Source organism: Vipera berus, assembly GCF_964194415.1.
Source record: "Vipera berus genome assembly, chromosome: Z".
Lineage (NCBI taxonomy): Eukaryota > Metazoa > Chordata > Lepidosauria > Squamata > Viperidae > Vipera > Vipera berus.
In genome coordinates, this window is record NC_138205.1 from 90,935,092 (window position 1) to 90,953,344 (window position 18,253).

Consider the following 18,253-nt stretch of genomic DNA (forward strand, 5'->3'; position numbering starts at 1 on the left):
AAAATTCCTAGGGCTCTAAGAATCCATTTGATGTAATTACAAATGTATGTAATATGTGAGTTAATCCATTTCATACAAAGCAACAAAAGAAAAGGGGTCTAGTAAAAATTGGATTTTGCCTTGATTCCTGAATCTGTATGTTTCTTCTATTCTTTACACCCTTACATTTCTACTCATTCATTTATAAAACATAATTCATTAGGTTTCTGCTGGCTGTTGAAAAGTTTGAAATTTAATACAGGGATGTGGCATAACATAATCAAAATTATGGCAAAAGGAAAACGTGACTCCTAGCAACATACTTTGTATTTGACATGAACCATGAAAATTAAGAATTTGGTTCAATACAAAGAGTTGGTTAATAATTAGTAAACTGTGCCATAAGATTAATGTGTCTGTTGAAGCAGTCTGACCTTAAAGGGGCCAGTACTGAGGGGGATTATATATGGGTTTGGAAAGTAATAACCTTACGTTTATTACTCACTCAAACCATCTTTTATCCAGGCAATGCGCTCTTCAAAAGTGTCATTACTTTTGCATTCCCATGAGGAACTGAAACTGTTCTGTTGTCTAGCTGACCTATAGATCTTAAAATAGCCATTTATCCTCTAAGCAGCTGGCACAATGTTTTTGAGGGAGAAAAAAAAATCACTCTCAACATTCTAAAAGCAGGTTATTTCTTCTCTTGCTTCATCTGCTAAAGTGTGAGTGCTATATCAGAAAGGTGTTTTTATCTAAGAAGTAATAACAATTGTTTCAGTGTGAACAGCTGAGGAGAGCACTGAGGGCATACCTGCTACTCCCAAATCTGTAATTGCAAATGTATATAGGTCCATTTAAATTCTAGGAAAATCATTTAAATTCAGTTCCATACAGATTCAACTGTTTCAAAGACATATTGTAGAGCAGGGATGGGGAATGATGGCCCTTTTATGACTTGTGGACTTTAACTCCCAGAATTCCTGAGCCAGTTGAAGTCCACAAGTCATAAAGGGGCCATCATTCCTCATCTCTGTGGTAGAGTGAAGAGTAGTGAATGAGAAGCAGAGAAAATTCCTAGTCTTAACTTCAGGCCTAAATATTACTTACTATGAATAGAATAGAATAGAATAGAATAGAATAGAATAGAATAGAATAGAATAGAATAGAATAGAATAGAATAGAATAGAATAGAATAGAATAGAATAGAATAGAATAGAATAGAATAGAATAGAATAGAATAGAATAGAATAGAATAGAATCTGAAAGGGACCTTGGAGGTCTTCTAGTCCAGCCCTGTGCTCAAGCAGGAGAACCTATACCATCTCAGACAAGTGACTGTCTAGCCTCTTCTTAAAAATCTCCAGTGAGGGAGCACCCACGATTTCTGGAGGCAAGCTGTTCCACTGGTTAATTGTTTTCACTGTCAGGAAGTTTCTCCTTAATTCCAGGTTGCTTCTCTCTTTGATCAGTTTCCAACCATTGTTTCTTGTTCTTCCCTCTGGTGCTTTGGTGAATAACGTGAACCCCTCTTCTTGGTGGCAGCCTCTCAAATACTGGAATATTGCTGTCATGTCTCCCCTATTTCTTCTTTTCTTTAGACTAGCCAAAACCAAGTCCCGCAGCTGCTCTTCATATGTTTTAGACTCCAGGCCCTGGATCATCTTAGTTGCTCTTCTCTGAATTTTTTCCAAAGTGTCAACATCTTTTTTGTGATATGATGACCAAAATTGGCTGCAGCATTCCAGGTGTAGTCTTACTAGGGTTTTATAAAGCAGTACTAATACTTTGCGTGATCTTGATTCTATGCCTCTGTTTATACAACCGTATTGTATTAGCTGTTTTGGTGGCTACTGCATGCTGCTGGCTCATAGTCAAGTGATCGTCCACTAGGACTCCAAGGTCCCTCTCACAGTTACTGTTTTTGAGCCAGGTCTCACCCAACCTGTACTTGTACCTTTGATTTTTCCTGCCTAAATGTAAAACTTTGCTTTTCTCCCCATTGACACTCATTTTGTTGGATAGGGCCCATTCTTCAATTTTGTCAAGATCTTTTTGGATCCTAAGTTTGTTTCTGGGGTGTTGGCTACTCCTGTCAGTTTGGTGTCATCTGCAAATCTGATGAGTTCCCCTTCAATTCCCTCATCTAAGTCAATTATGAAGACATTGAAGAGCACTGGGCATAAGACAGAACCTTGTGGTACCCAACTGGTTACTTCTCTCCATCTGGATGTGGTGCCTTTGAGGACTACTCGTTGAGTACAGTTTGCCAACCAGCTACAGATCCATCTGGTGGTGATGTTGTCTATTCCATCTTTTTCTAGCTTACCAAGGAGTAGGTTGTGATCTATTTTATCAAATGCCTTACTGAAGTCTGAGTATACTATGTCCACAGCATTTCGCTGATCTACTAATTTATTCACTTTATCAAAGAATGAAATAAGATTGGTTTGGCATGATCTGTTTTTAACAAACCCTTGCTGGCTACTAGTTATAACTTTGTTTGCTTCTAGTTGTTTGCAGATCTGTTTTTTTAAATTATCTTTTCTAGGATCTTCCCAGGTATTGATGTTAAAATGATTGGTCTGTAGTTTCCTGGATCTGTTTTCCCCCCTTTCTTGAAGATGGGAACTACATCAGTCCTTTTCCAATCCTCAGGTACTTCCCCGGTGCTCAAGGATTTATGAAAGATATTGTATAATGGTTCTCCTTCAGAACTCTGGAATGTAGTCTGTTGGGTCCCAGTGATTTATACTTGTCAAGGTGTTCTCTTACCATTTTCTTGCTTATTTTAATTTTTGTTTCTAGTTTGTCTTTTGCAATGGTATGTTGGGCTATAGTTTCTTTTTGCAAAGTATGAGTTAAGCAGCTCTGCTTTCTTCCTGTTGTCTGTTATTTCCTTGCCATCTTCTCTCTTTAGTGGACCTACAGTTTCCTTAATGATTTTCTTGTTAATGTGTTGGAATAAACTTTTTTTTTATTATCCTTGATTTCTGTTGCAAGTCTTTGTTCATTCTGAGCCTTTGCTTTCCTTTGTTCATTCTGAGCCTTTGGACCTTACACATTTGGCAGATAATCAACTAATTATTACACCACACTGAAAGGATAAATCTATATACTAAGTGCATAATACTGTGCATATATATGTAATCTATCAACATTTTAACTAGTTTTTTTTCTTGTAGCAAAGGAGCAAGAAAGAGAACAATGAAGCAACTGGATAATGTGGAGAGGAAGGTCATTTATATTTCCACAAGCCCTTTAAAAGCAACTACAAAAAAATCATCACATTGTTAACACAGTCTTGGGCATGTGGATTGTTATGGTATACAAAAAACAAATTTCATACATGGCCAAAGTCAGCACTCACAATACTATGTGCTGAAAGAAATTTTGCAGCAATGAACACTTGAGCTTCTGCACCATTGATGGAGCAGCAATCTGCTGGTAGTGATTATCCATAGCAAAAATACAAATATGTAGCATGAAACATACAATTTAACCTACAATAAATAATTTGCTACATAAAGCATGCAGTATAGCTTTACAATATGGAAAAGTAAATCAAAGTTCTTTGACAAAAAATGGTACAAAAAGGGCATTCTTAAATAGAAAAAATGTAAAATCAAACAACAAAGCTCACACCTTCACCATGATAAGAGTGCATTTCCAGAAAGAAATGCACCCAAGGTGAGAGAGAATGAGAAAGAGAGGAGAAATTTTCCCGTGGAAGGGGCACTTGACATTGGAAACCATCTCCAGATTTACTGTGGAAGTTCTAGGACTATTTGTTTCAAGTCCTATGTAGGAGAAGAATGACAAAAAGATATCTATAGTCTCCGTACGTGTGTGCGTATGTGTATTATTATTATTATTGAAATAAGGGGAAATCTGTTTGTCTGTCTGCCTGCCTATCTATCTATCTATCTATCTATCTATCTATCTATCTATCTATCTATCTATCTATCTATCTATCTATCATCTATCTAAGTTTAAGTTTATTTGATTTCTATACCGCCCTTCTCCCGAGGGACTCAGGGCGGTTCACAGGGCATATATAAATAGCAGTACAAAAATTAAAAAGAAATTAAACCAATGCCCAATTAAAATACAACAACAATAAAATAGTAAAAAAAAACCATTAAAAAACCCATATTCCCCCATCAGGCCAGACCAGCTAGTTCAAATAAGTGGGTCTTCAGCCCGCGGCGGAAGGAGCGAAGGTCCGATGCCATCCGGAGCTCAACCGGCAATTGGTTCCATAATGCCGGAGCACCCACAGAGAAGGCCCTCCCCCTGGGGGCCACCAGTTGATATTCCCTGACTGGAGGCACCCTGAGGAGGCCCTCTCTGTGGGCACGCACAGGGCGGAGGGGAGTTGACGCCGGCAGCAGGTGGTCCTCGAGGTATCCCGGACCCATGCCATGTAAGGACTTAAAGATCATAACCAAAACCTTGAACCTCACCCGGAAGACAACTGGTAACCAATGCAGCTCGCGGAGCAAAGGTGTAACATGGGAGTACCGGGAAACTCCCAAGACAACTCTCGCGGCCGCATTCTGTACCAGTTGGAGCCTCCGAGTGGTCTTCAAGGGAAGCCCCATGTAGAGAGCATTGAAGTAGTCCAGGCGAGAGGTCACGAGCGCATGAGTGACCGTACACAGGGCATCCCGGTCCAGATAGGGCCGCAACTGGCGCACCAGGCGAACCTGGGCGAAAGCCCCCCTAGTCACTATATGATCTTCCAAAGTAAGTCGTGAATCTAGGAGGACTCCCAAGTTGCGAGCCCTATCCACAGGGGGTAAGGACTCACCCCCCATAAGAAGAGATGGAATATTTTGAATGTCCCGGGATGCCGGAATGCACAGCCACTCAGTCTTGTCAGGGTTGAGTTGAAGTCTGTTCCTCCCCATCCAGGCCCGAACCGCCTCCAGGCAACGGGACATCACATCGAGGGCATCACTGGGGTGGTTTGGGGTCGAAATAAAAAGTTGGGTATCATCGGCATATTGATGATACCCAACTCCAAAACCACGAATGATCTCACCCAGCGGTTTCATGTAGATGTTGAACAGGAGAGGCGAGAGGACCGACCCCTGAGGAACTCCACAAGTGAGGGTCCTAGGGGTCGACCTCTGTCCCCCTGCCAACACCGACTGCGAGCGTCCCAGGAGATAGGAGGAGAACCACTGAAGAACTGTGCCTCCCACTCCCAATCCCCTGAGACGCCGCAGCACGATACCATGGTCGATGGTATCGAAAGCCGCCGAGAGGTCTAATAGGACAAGGACAGAGGAATATCCTCTGTCCCGAGCCCTCCAGAGATCATTCACCAGAGCGACCAATGCCGTCTCCGTGCTGTACCCGGGCCTGAAACCCGATTGGTACGGGTCTAGGTAATCCGCTTCATCCAGAACCAAAGGGAGCTGATGCACCACCACACTCTCAACAACCTTCGCAAGAAAGCGAAGGTTGGAGACTGGACGAAAGTTGTTTAACACAGCTGGGTCCAAGGCAGGCTTCTTGAGGAGAGGTCTCACCACCGCCTCCTTCAAGACGGTGGGGAAACTACCCTCACTCAAAGAAGCAGATATGACTGCCTGGAACCAGCCTCGTGTCCTCTCCCTAGCTGCATAAACCAGCCAAGAAGGGCATGGGTCCAATAAACATGTGGTGGAGCTCAACCTCCCCATAATCCTGTCCACTTCCTCAGGGGTCACAGAATCAAACTCCTCCCAGATAACATTGACAAGACCGCCCGTGTCCTGATCGTCGGACTCTACCCAGTTGGAGTCCAAACCGGTCCGAATCCGATCTATCTATCTATCTATCTATCTATCTATCTATCTATCTATCATCTATCTATCTATCTATCTATCTATCTATCTATCTATCTATCTATCTATCTATCTATCTATCTCATTATCTCTTATTTCAAGAATGAGATATCAGCTGATGTAATATTAAAACAGAGACGCGGTGGCTCAGTGGGTTAGGACGCTGAGCTTGTCGATCAGAAGGTCGGCAGTTTGGCGGGTCGAATCCCGAGTGCCGCGTAACAGAGTGAGCGCCTGTTACTCATCCCAGCTTCTGCCAACCTAGCAGTTCAAAAACACATAAAAATGCAAGTAGAAAAATATGGACCACTACGGTGGGAAGGTAACAGTGTTCCGTATGCCTTTGGCGTCTAGTCATGCCGGCCACATGACCATGGAGACGTCCTCGGATAAGCGCTGGCTCTTTGGTTTTGAAACGGAGATGAGCACCGGCCCCTAGAGTTGGAAACGACTAGCACGCATATGCGGGGGAACCTTTACCTTTACCTTAATATTAAAACAGTCAGGGAAGGAAAGTGAAGTGAATATGTTTTTCCTCCTTTCTTTCTGCTCTGTTGGTCTTGTCTCTTGCAACATTAGGTAATACTGCCTAATCTGAATCCTCTGGTAAACTACTCAAGACCTATAATATATGCCTTTCTTTCTTGACTTGGCAACATCACAATTACAAAAATGATGCAGGAGAATTAAATCTGCAAAAAATAATAATAATCCACAACAAACTCTTGTTTTTAATATCCATCTTCACATAAGAGAGGTTAGAAAGCTCTACCTGTGCTTGCCCATCTGTATGCAGTGGCGGATGTGGCGAAGTCTGATGATGTGTTGGGTGTGCCTGAAGATGTGAATGAGAATGATGGTGCTGGTGCTGGTGATGAGGATGAGGATGAGGATGGTGTACTGGGTGCTGATGCTGATGGGGGTACGGATGATGCGGTGGAAGGGTCTGGTGTTGATGTGGATGTGAATGCATATGATGGTGGGCTGGTTGGTCTTGTCGAGAGCTCATCATTTCCATCATATGACCCACGGTGTTCATATTTCCATTGGAGATGCCCGCAGGAATATGAGTCAAAGCTGCTTTCAACCTCTACAAAAAGAAAAAGAAAAGAAAAAGGAAAAAGAAAGAAAGAAAACAGTATTAAAATGGAGCATGCAGGTGATTAGCTGAATATGTTACAAAAAAATTTGTGTATTCAGTGTGTATTTCTATTAGTGACATCTCTGGGTTTAAGCATGCTTAATTGTGGCAGGATAATGCCCACCTTCCATAGGAAACAGTGCCCCCCCAAAGGTATAAATAACACAAATACCTGACTTACAAATCATCTTAACTGGTTTAAGATAGTTTACTATGAAAAGGATAAATAATAATAATAATAATAATAATAATAATAATAATAATAATAATAATAATAATAATAATAATAATAATAATAATAAAGTTGGAAGGGACCTTGGAGGTCATCTAGTCCAACCCCCTGCTCAGGCAGGAAACCCTATACCATTTCAGACAAATGGCTCTCCAGTCTCTTCTTAAAAACTTCCAGTGTTGGAGCATTCACAACTTCTGGAGGCAGGTTGTTCCACTGATTAACTTTTCTGTCAGGAAATTTCTCCTTATTTCTAGGTTGCTTCTCTCCTTAATTAGTTTCCATCCATTGCTTCTTGTCTTGCCTTCAGATGCTTTGGAGAATAGCCTGACTCCTTCTTTATAAGCTATATATTATGAGCTCAAAAAATTTCTAGTTGCAATCTTCCCAAGCTTGATAAAGAAATAAAACATTAATCCATGATAATATAGTATTTTTTCAGTTCTTTTTCATACATGGACTAGAATAAAAAAGAAACAAAGTTTCTCTTTTCTTACTTTCTAGATTACCTCTAAATCTAAAAAAATAAAAAAATAAAATAAAAAAGCAATGCAAAGTATATAGTGCAAGAAAAAAAACTCCTGATGGCTTTACACATCAACGTTCTCATGTATTTCAAGTGCAGTACAGCACATTCAGGCATAGCTAAAAACAAATTCATAAACATGCAACTCAATATAATATAGAATTTCAGAAGGGGATTTTATACAGGCATACCGTACCACTTAAAATCTGATTTGCTGCCTAATGGGAATTCACTATACCTGGATCTTAAAAATGAGGAGAATGTTGTGTGATGAGTGACCACAATGTATCCAGAGTTATTTTATGATATGACAAAAATGACATGTAAGACATTTCCCAGTTTCAACCTTTGACTTCTAGAATTCAATAAAAACATCTTGCACAAAACCCTTTTTGCATTTGAAATAATTTTCTTCTTCCCTACTCTTCACTTGGAAGGAAATGGTTTGCCAGTAAATAGAAGATGTTTCTGTTTAGAAGAGCATATTTGAATACAATTCATAATGCTTTATTAGTAATATATGGTATATTTATTTTGAAATAAAATTTCTATGGTAGGCAACAGTAAGTCCTTTAAAATATAAAGAAAACATAAACAATATTAGTTGTTTTAAAATACCTTTAATCATCAATTACTGAAAGGCTATTAAAACTGTTAAATTCAATAGTCTGCTTCCAGTTAAACTGTTAAACTTCTGTATTGGTTTTTAAAAATAACTGGAGCACAGAATACTGTTTCTCTATAAAACATATTGCTATTTAATATACCAAAACACATTGTTAATTTTTTTTAGCAAATCCTGAAAGAAAAAAAAAATCAGTGCCAATACCATATTTTTGTTAATGAGAAATATCTTTAAACATATTTTAATTTTTCTCTCTATTTATGGAGAATGGAAAAAATCTTACACTGGACATATGTATAACATATAAACAATTTACAAAGAATCTGAAAACCTTCTATAAACAATTTTTTAACTTTTTAGTATATTATAGCACTTTACGGAGATTTTTTGGTATTGAAATGTCTACGTTCTTTCTGGTAAAAAATGGAGATGTGAGAAGCAAGGAATCAGAAATTGAAATATCTTTGATGATTCTTGGTTTGACAAGAGACTGAGCAAAGAAAAAGCACTTTTAAATTTCGAAATCTAAGAGACCAAAATTAGTCTCATTAATAATAACTTTTATTGACTTAAAGGAAAGAAGTGATCATCGATAACTTGTTAAGAAAGAAAACAAGGGCTGCAAATTCCAGCTTAAGAAACTCACCACCATATAGACTGAAATATATGTTAACATACTTTAGTATTGGTCTGATTTTGTCTAATTAATTATGAACCATCAATTCCAATAATAAAGATGGAAATGTTAAGAGAAAATTGCATGCTAAAATAACATGAATCCACTATGCACGTGTATTGTATGTGTAATGTTTAAATTCAGATTTATGAAAGAACATATAGGAAATGTCATAGAATATGGATGAACTCATTTGAAAATATCAATTGAAATTTTTTTGTTTCATTAAAGGCAACATGAGCTATAAAACAGAAAGAAATAATGACACAAAAGAGAGTGTACAAAGTATAAAGTAGAAAAAAGAAAGGATTGATATTAAGTTTTAGTCATTGGTGCCTTAATACATAATAAAAGAGAATCTTGCAATCAAAATATATCAAAATATATCAAAATCTGATATTAAATGGTATGAAATGAATTCCTTTGGACTAATACAGAACTGACCAGGACCATAATTTAAGGTAACTGGAGAGGACTGAATTGTATCATGTTTAAATAGTCCTCTTTACCCCTTGCCTACAAATGCATTTTGCATCACAACATCTGCTCAAAATAAGTAAGTACAGAAACACTTTATGCCATTCATCTGGTTTTGCAAATTAGTCCATCCAACCATCCATCCATTCATCCATCCATCCTCCCACCCATCCTTCCTCTCTAAATATATTTGGCTAGATTTACTGTAAAAAGGCACAGAAACATCGCAAGCCAGCAAGTGAAAGAAAAGAGTTATCAAGAAATTCTAAATCATCCTTACCTCCTGCACAAAAACACAAGTACATCAAACTTTGCTTACTGTTCTTTCTGCTGTATACACAAATGGAAAAATATCCACAGCTATCCTAATTGTTAAATACGAACACATACCTTTGCCTAACTACAAAACAATACTAACACCTGATGAAATGCATCCAAAAAATAGGGAAGATATAAGAAAATGTACCATCTTTTTCAAACAAGGCATTCTTTTTCAAAGTAGAATCTGCTGAATGAAGTAGGTTGGAAAGCTACCATTATTTTGGTAAGGGACCAGCAATATATTATTAAATGTGTTCATGCAATCCAAATACAAAACTCCCACAAACTTCTATTTGCCAATTTTTTTTATAAATGGTGACTATTAGTCGGTAAATGTGCCCACGCACTGTTTATCCAAACGATTCTTCTTTGATGGTATATTGCCCCATTTGCTGTTATAAATGACATATTACACAAGCAGGATCTTTCTCCCTTTCCTTCTTACCCAATTTCCTTAAGTTTGTGGGATGAGAAGGATGTTAATATACAAAGGAACATTTTACCTTATTATATAAACAACTAACTCCCTGACACAATTTTCATTCTCCAAAGAATACATTATTCTATTTTGTTCCCATAGACCCTTCAACCATATTTATTTATTTGAGAAGGCAAATCAGGAAGACAGTGAAAAGCTTGATGTGCAGCTGGGTCATCTCAATGAGGGAAGTTTTTATTTTGTCTCTGTAGTTTAAAAGCTTTTCCCAATGGAACGTGGGCTCAATGCCCTGGTAAATGAATCTACCTCAGCTGGTTCCATAGAAACAGATCCAATCTCTCTTTAGTTTTATGATAAAGGTAAAGGTAAAGGTTCCCCCGCACATGAGTGCTAGTCATTTCCGACTCTAGGGGTCGGTGCTCATCTCCGTTTCAAAGCCGAAGAGCCAGCACTTGTCCGAGGACGTCTCTGTGGTCATGTGGCCGGCATGACTAGACGCCAAAGGCGCATGGAACGCTGTTACCTTCCCACCGTAGTGGTCCCTATTCTTCTACTTGCATTTTTACGTGCTTTCAAACTGCTAGGTTGGCAGAAGCTGGGATGAGTAACAGGCGCTCACTCTGTTACGCGGCACTCGGGATTCGACCCTCCAAACTGCCGACCTTCTGATCGACAAGCTCAGTTTTATGATAGATCAACTCTATTTTGACATGAGGCTTATAGTGCTCGAACAAAAATTTACTAATTACCCACACCCTATGTTGTGCTTTTCATTAAAGTTACTGATTCCCCCCCCCCTTTAACCTTTGCAGACAAAAGGCCTTTAAAAACCACCACTCCAAATCATGAATCTCTGTTACCTTTCAGTGAGAATATTTGATGCAAATCTGCACAAAAGAAGCTTTTTGTAAACACATTGATCTACTTGGGTTAATTAAGAAAACACACAAAAAGCTTCACTATCTCTTTAGCAACAGAATTGAAGATCCTTAATAAAAATATTTAGACTTCTTAATCTCTATAAGTAAAGAACTGTATTAGAAAATGAGTAATGGTTTAAAGAATGAGTGTTTGAAATATGCACACAATAGGGTCTATCCTTTGGTTTAGAAAATACAAATCTGCTGATCTTTTCAACTAGCCTGGGACTTCAGATTCTGAGTTACTCAATCTACGGGCTCATTCTTACTTCCATCTACTCATGAATTGGAGATGTTTTACTGATCATCATTAAAAGAAATGTCCACTCCTTTGCCCCAATTGCTATACAAGTGGCCTGAAGTCACGCTGCTGTCAAAGTAAAATTTTCCTCACTGATGCATATTTTGACAAAACAAGCATCTATAATACCTGGGAGATAAGGCTGGCAATGATGTGATCAAGGACAAGGATTTACTCAATGCATGCTGACTTTTCAAGTCTCTTAGGGCCCAACACTTCCCCACCTGCTCTTTATATCTATTTTGGCTCAGCTAGATTGTGAACCAGATTTCTTTTTTTCCTTTTGCCAATAATTCTCTAATCTATAAATTAATGAGAGCAGATGTAAAATACAGAATGGTAGAGAGGTGAGGAAATTGCTTAACAAGTTAAAAATGTATACAAGACTGTTTCTGTGTAGCCATAATGATGCCAATGTGATGAAACATGTATAAAGATATCATGATGCAAACTGCACCTTTTCATATTTGTATTGTGATGTCATCTCACTTAAACGGGTAAAGGTCAGAGTTTGCATGGTAGCATTTGCTTTTTGTCCCATTCTGTAGAAAATCCCAGGTATATCCATTTCAAAAGATTACTAAAAGACTGCTAAAACGCTGATCTCCAGGATGAAAAAACTTTATTCAATACTAAGCTTTTGTCAACAGCTGTTGACATTGTCAAAGTGTGAGCTAGGATCTGGGAATGCTCATCCTTATAGCCCTTTAGATGTTAACAACCTGGCCATTGAGTGTGTTGTTGGTCCACCTGCCCCCCCACCTTTCCGTAATTGATTGAGTTGATCCTGATTTGGCCGTGCTGGCCGACATCCACTTTGACTGGACCTCTTGCACAGTCAAGGAGGGAACAGCTGATTGGCACGATTAGCACGACGAGCGCAGCGGAAGGCTTGCCGCCTGAGATGGCCATGGGGGGCAGTGGGGGAGTGATCTGGCAACAAGGCTGGACAGCTGCATGCTGCAGGATGGACAGGACTGGCAAGTGGGGCAAGTGGGAGGTGGCAGAGTGGCAAAATCAAAGCGTATATGTATATGTGTATGTATGTATGTATGTATGTATGTATGTATGTATGTATGTATGTATGTAGTGTATACAGCATCACCACCAGATGGATTCGTAGCTGGCTGACCGGCCATACTCAGCGTGTGGTCATCAATGGAACTGCATCTACATGGAGGGAAGTGTGTAGTGGGGTGCCCCAGGGCTCTGTTCTGGGCCCAGTGCTCTTCAACATCTTCATCAATGATTTGGACGAGGGGATAGATGGGGAACTAATCAAATTTGCAGATGACACCAAGCTGGCAGGAATAGCCAATACTCCAGAAGATAGGCTTAAGATACAGGAGGATCTGGACAGACTTGAACACTGGGTGCTATCTAACAAAATTAAATTCAATGGTGAAAAAAGTAAGGTTCTACATTTAGGGAAGAAAAACCAAATCTACAGGAATAATATAGGGGGTACGTTGCTCAATAGTAGTAACTGTGAGAGGGATCTCGGAGTCCTAGTGGAAAATCACTTAAATATGAGCCAGCAGTGTGCTGCAACTGCCAAAAAAGCCAACACAGTGCTAGGCTGCATTAACAGAGGGATAGAATCAAGATCATGTGAAGTATTAATACCTCTTTACAATGCCTTGGTAAGGCCACTCTTGGAATACTGCATCCAGTTTTGGTCACCACGATGTAAAAAAGATGTTGAGACTCTAGAAAGAGTACAGAGAAGAGCAACAAAGATGATTAGGGGACTGGAGACTAAAACATATCGGGAACGGTTGCTGGAATTGGGTATGTGTAGTTTAATGAAGAGAAGGGTGAGGGGTGACATGATAGCAGTGTTCCAATATCTTAGGGGCTGCCACAAAGAAGAGGGAGTCAAGCTATTCTCCAAAGCGCCCGAAGGCAGTACAAGAAGCAATGGATGGAAATTAATTAAGGAGAGAAGCAACCTAGAACTAAGGAGAAACTTCCTGACAGTTAGAACAATCAACCAATGGAACAACCTGCCTCCAGAAGTGGTGAATGCTCCAACACTGGAAGTTTTTAAGAAGAGACTGGCCAGCCATTTGTCTGAAATGGTATAGGGTTTCCTGCCTGAGCAGGGGGTTGGACTATATGACCTCCAAGTTTCCTTCCAACTTTACTATTACGATTATATTTATGATGATTATATATACACTGTATGTGTGTGTGTGTGTGTGTGTGTTTACGTGTGTATTCTATTGTTAAATGAGACATTTATTAAGTGAGTTTTGAGTTTTGCCCCATTTTACGACCATTCTTGCCACAGTTGTTAGGTGAATCATTGCAACTGATAAGTTAGTAAACCGTTTGTTAAGTGAATCTGGTTTTCTCACTGATTTGTTTGTCAGAAATAATCATGTGACCTTGGGATACAGGAACGGTCATAAATATGAACTAGTTGCCAAGAATCTGAATTTTGATCACGTGATCATGGGGATGTTGGAAAGGTTGTAACAATGAAAAATGGATAAGTCACTTTTTTCATTGCCATTGTATTTTTGAACTGTTGTAAGTCTTCTCCTTGAGTTCAAGGAGATGTCACCTTCGCATTATATGAAATGTCTGAGATTCACCATTATAAGTAGCTTTTGATGGTGATAATGTAAAAATGTTTTTAAGATAATTTTTTTAAATTTAATAACTGGCTTCTGGAGCTGCGTTCTACAGAAATAACAGCTGCGTGTCTTAATGGAAACCTTATAAAAGATTTTCCTTTAGTGAGTTAAGCTTTATAAGAATAAAAGGGAAAGGAGAAAAAAAAGATGGTATAAAATGCTTTGAAGATCAGAAAAATACAAATTTAAATGTAGCTATATACTACAAGATAATATTCTACTGTAATTCAACAACATCCTTCAGAGACGATGGGTCTAACACAAAATGGAAAAACTTTATTTTCAGCTTCATTTGATCAGTGAACTGAGGCTGGGAAAATCACAAGAGTATCAACAATCCCCACTGGTGTCCAAGTAATTAAAACTTACAAATACTTTTTCAAAATTCCAAATTTTTACAGCTATAGTTAAAATGTTTAGCCAGGCATTGCAATAGGTTTAATATCTGTTTATTTGTGTTATGCTAACTCATGTCTCATTGATTCATGTTCTTATTGCACTTAACAATCTAGTGCATTATATGTAATTTCAGCCTTGTCCATACCTCAAGCTGGACACAAGGATATTGTTTCTATTTATAACTTTCCTGTGATTTGTAAATTAATAGTCTGTCAAAAATCAGGCTTTTTCCAGCTTATAATGCAATCTTAATAGAACATTGCAATTTCCTTTAATATTGCTGTTTTCTCATGATTTTCTTGAATGTTTGCTTTTTAATGCATAAAATGCATAAAAATGATTTTTTCACTGTAATAAATTTAATTTAGTTTGCCTTTTATTAGATTGCTCTATACCTCATGATGGGGAGGAACTGCAGAATCCTCTAGGTGGTGGTTTTCAAAGTTTATCAGTTAAAAAAAAATTCCTGGAACACTTGAACAAGAGTGAAAATTCTAGTCATAAAAACCTGGTTGCATTAAAGAGAATTTGATGCTGATGGAGGTTAGGTTGTTGACTGCCAAAAAGCAACACAGGTCGTAAGAACCCTAATTCTCTCATACATGGGTTAAGGTTGGGATGTCTGCGATCCTGGAAGATAGAAGTGGCAGCAAGGAATATCTAGGGATCAAAAGGGATTCTGGGTAAGAAAATCTGATAAATTCAGTCTTCTACCCTATGGACTCATCCATTGACCTCATCCACCTTTTTAATAATTAAATTTAATCAATTTTATATGCAAACTAGGTCAGGGCTTTTCAACTGGTGGTATGCGTACCACTGGTGGTACGTGAGCACTTGGCTGGTGGTACACGGTGTTGCCTTCCTCCTCCCCGCCTGCTCCGCTCCTTCCCAGCTCACTTACTTGCTGGAAGGCAGCGGCAACGGTTGTGTCAAGCCCCGTGGGCCTGGCACACAAAGGAGGAGGGAAACCCCAGTGTCGGGCCGCCACCTCCCTCCCAGCCTCCTCACCGGCTGGGGCCACCACCAGGAAGCCGTCGAGCCGCCGGGAGATCTCTGTGGACTGGAGCCCATCAGCAGAGGTCGGGCCCAGCCGTACGGAGTCGCCAGCTGATTGGCGAGCCCAGATGCGGTCTCCCGGGCGCACGGGGTCAACGCAGCAAGGATGGTGCAGGGCTGAAGGGGTGACCATGGTGAGATGGAACTGCTGAGTGGAGGGTGGGTTGTGGGGGAAGTGTGCCTGCCGGCCAGCAAGTCCCCGGAGAGAGTAGGCTTCGCCCGGGATGGTGTGCATGCCCTTTTGCAAGCCGGAAATCTTGTGGGTATCCTCGGGAGGAAGAAAACCCCAGATGTGGAGGCAAGCCAGGGAAAGAGTCTCTCTCTCTCTCTCTCTCTCTCTCTCTCTCTCTCTCTCTCTCTCTGTGTGTGTGTGTGTGTGTGTGTGTGTGTGTGTGTGTGTGTGAAACCTCTGGCTGCAATTCCTGTGCAAGATTTCCTGCTTGCCAAAGGAAGGGACAAAAAGGAAGGGAAGGAAGGAAGAAAGGAAGGAAAGAAGAAAGGTAGGGACAATGGGAGGGAAGGGACAAAGAGGGAAGGAAGGAAGGAAAGGGAGGGAGGAAGGAAGGAAGGATCAAAGAGGGATGGAAGGAAGAAAGGAAGGAAAGAAGAAAGGTAGGACAATGGGAAAGAGGGAGGGAAGGAAGTCACCCACCCCAGTCCCACCCCCCTCCACCAGAGACCCATGGATTTCCCCCCACACAGGCACCTTGCAATCTGAGTGATGAGCTAGCCACCCCCCCCCCGCCATTCACTTTGCTTGTCAAAAAGTTGCAAAAGTTGATCACATGACCCTGGAACACAGAACAACATAAGTATGAATCAGTTGCCAAACATGCGAATGACCTTGGGGATGTTGCAACAGTCATAAGTCATAAGCCTTGGTGGAGCAGTGGGCTAATGCCTCCTTAAGTAACACCAGCTGCCTGCAATTAGTGCAGGTTCGCATCCCACCAGGCTCAAGGTTGACTCAGCCTTCCATCCTTCCGAGGTAGGTAAAATGAGGACCCAGATTGTTGGGGGCAATAAGCTGACTTTGTAATAATGCCGCTTGGGGGGTGTATGAAAGACCTAATAAGCAGGCATATACATAGAATGAAGGCTACTGCTAAGCTTGTAAGTCGCCCTGAGTCTTCGGAGAAGGGTGGGATATAAATGGAATTAAAATAAAAAATAAAAATAAATAAGTGTGAAAAATGGTCATAAGTCACTTTTTTCAGTGCCATTGTAACTTCAAACAGTCACTAAGTGAATTGTTGTAAGTCAAGGACTACCTGTACTTTATCATTTTTTCGTTTTTTGGGGGGGTCAAGTTTTTGACACCTTGCTGAGCGACTGGTGGTACTCGGATATTGCCTTGTCCTAAAAGTGGTACAATGGGTGAAAAGGTTGAAAAGCCCTGAACTAAGTCACTGACATGTTTAACAAACTGTAGTTATAAAAATCCTGATTTAGCATCATGTATTCATGTATCCAAGGGGACGCGGTGGCTCAGTGGGTTAGGACGCTGAACTTGTCGATCGGAAGGTCGGCAGTTTGGCGGGTTGAATCCCGAGTGCCGCGTAACAGAGTGAGCGCCTGTTACTCGTCCCAGCTTCTGCCCACCTAGCAGTTCGAAAGCACGTAAAAATGCAAAGTAGACAAATAGGGACCAATACGGTGGGAAGGTAACAGCGTTCCGTGCGCCTCTGGCGTCTAGTCATGCCGGCCACATGACCACGGAGATGTCCTCGGACAAGCGCTGGCTCTTCGGCTATGAAACGGAGATGAGCACCGGCCCCTAGAGTCGGAAACGACTAGCACGCATGTGCGGGGGAACCTTTACCTTTACCTTATTCATGTATCCAGTGCAGTTAGAGATTTAATGATTAAAAGGGGAGAACTATACTATGGAACATAGATACCTGCAGTGTACAGTATTCTGCAAATATATTTAACATACTCAATAATATTGAAATACAGTCTTTGTATTTCACGTTATGGTACATGGCTGGCATTATGTTTTGCCCTAATCCAATATAGTGGATTGAAGAAATTGTGGTCCAACAATCTGGAGGGAATTAGGTTAATAAAAATGGTCCGGATTTATCTTCAATTCTATAAATAATATTTCAGATTATTTTATACAGTGCTTTTTTTGTAAAAGAAAAAGGTGCCGGAACTCACACATGTCATACAGCCCACCTTGCCTACCCTACAAGGTTCCATCCAAAAAAGGTGCCGGAACTCCGTTCTGAGCGTTCTATGACAAAAAAAGCCCTGATTTTATATGTAATGTATCTCTAATGTATCTCTAATCACTGTTACAAAGGCTCTGCTTATTCTTTCGAGATCACTGATATACAGTATATAGAGAGAAGAGGTTCAACCATTCTTTCAACCGTTCAGCTGTTTTCCGTGTGGGTAGGTGAATGAAACCCTATCACAGGAGCCATAAAGCTGTTTAGCATTAAGCAAAGACACAACTGGAAAAAGAAGATCCTGTAGCATCAAGCTAGCAAACCACATCACACACCCCATTCGTTTTAAGAAGCATCTAGTATGCTTAAGTTCTGGCAGCCTTGGATCTGATTGCTCCTTTCTGATGGAACAGGGAACCTCTTTTTCCCATACACTTGTTTGCATCCTGCCAAAGTCTAGATGCTTAATAATCTGTTATCAGCATGGCCAGGAAAAAAAAAT

General features: G+C 40.1%; 1 protein-coding gene across 2 annotated transcripts in view; it reads right to left on the minus strand.

The window, feature by feature from the left end:
* Window positions 1–18,253, minus strand: part of CREB5 (cAMP responsive element binding protein 5) — a 242,130-nt gene that overhangs the window by 21,054 nt on the left and 202,823 nt on the right. For both annotated transcript variants that reach the window (XM_081345413.1, XM_081345412.1), the window contains one exon: window positions 6,589–6,906. In XM_081345413.1, the coding sequence (XP_081201539.1) occupies window positions 6,589–6,906 (318 nt within the window). The remainder of the gene's footprint in view (window positions 1–6,588; window positions 6,907–18,253) is intronic.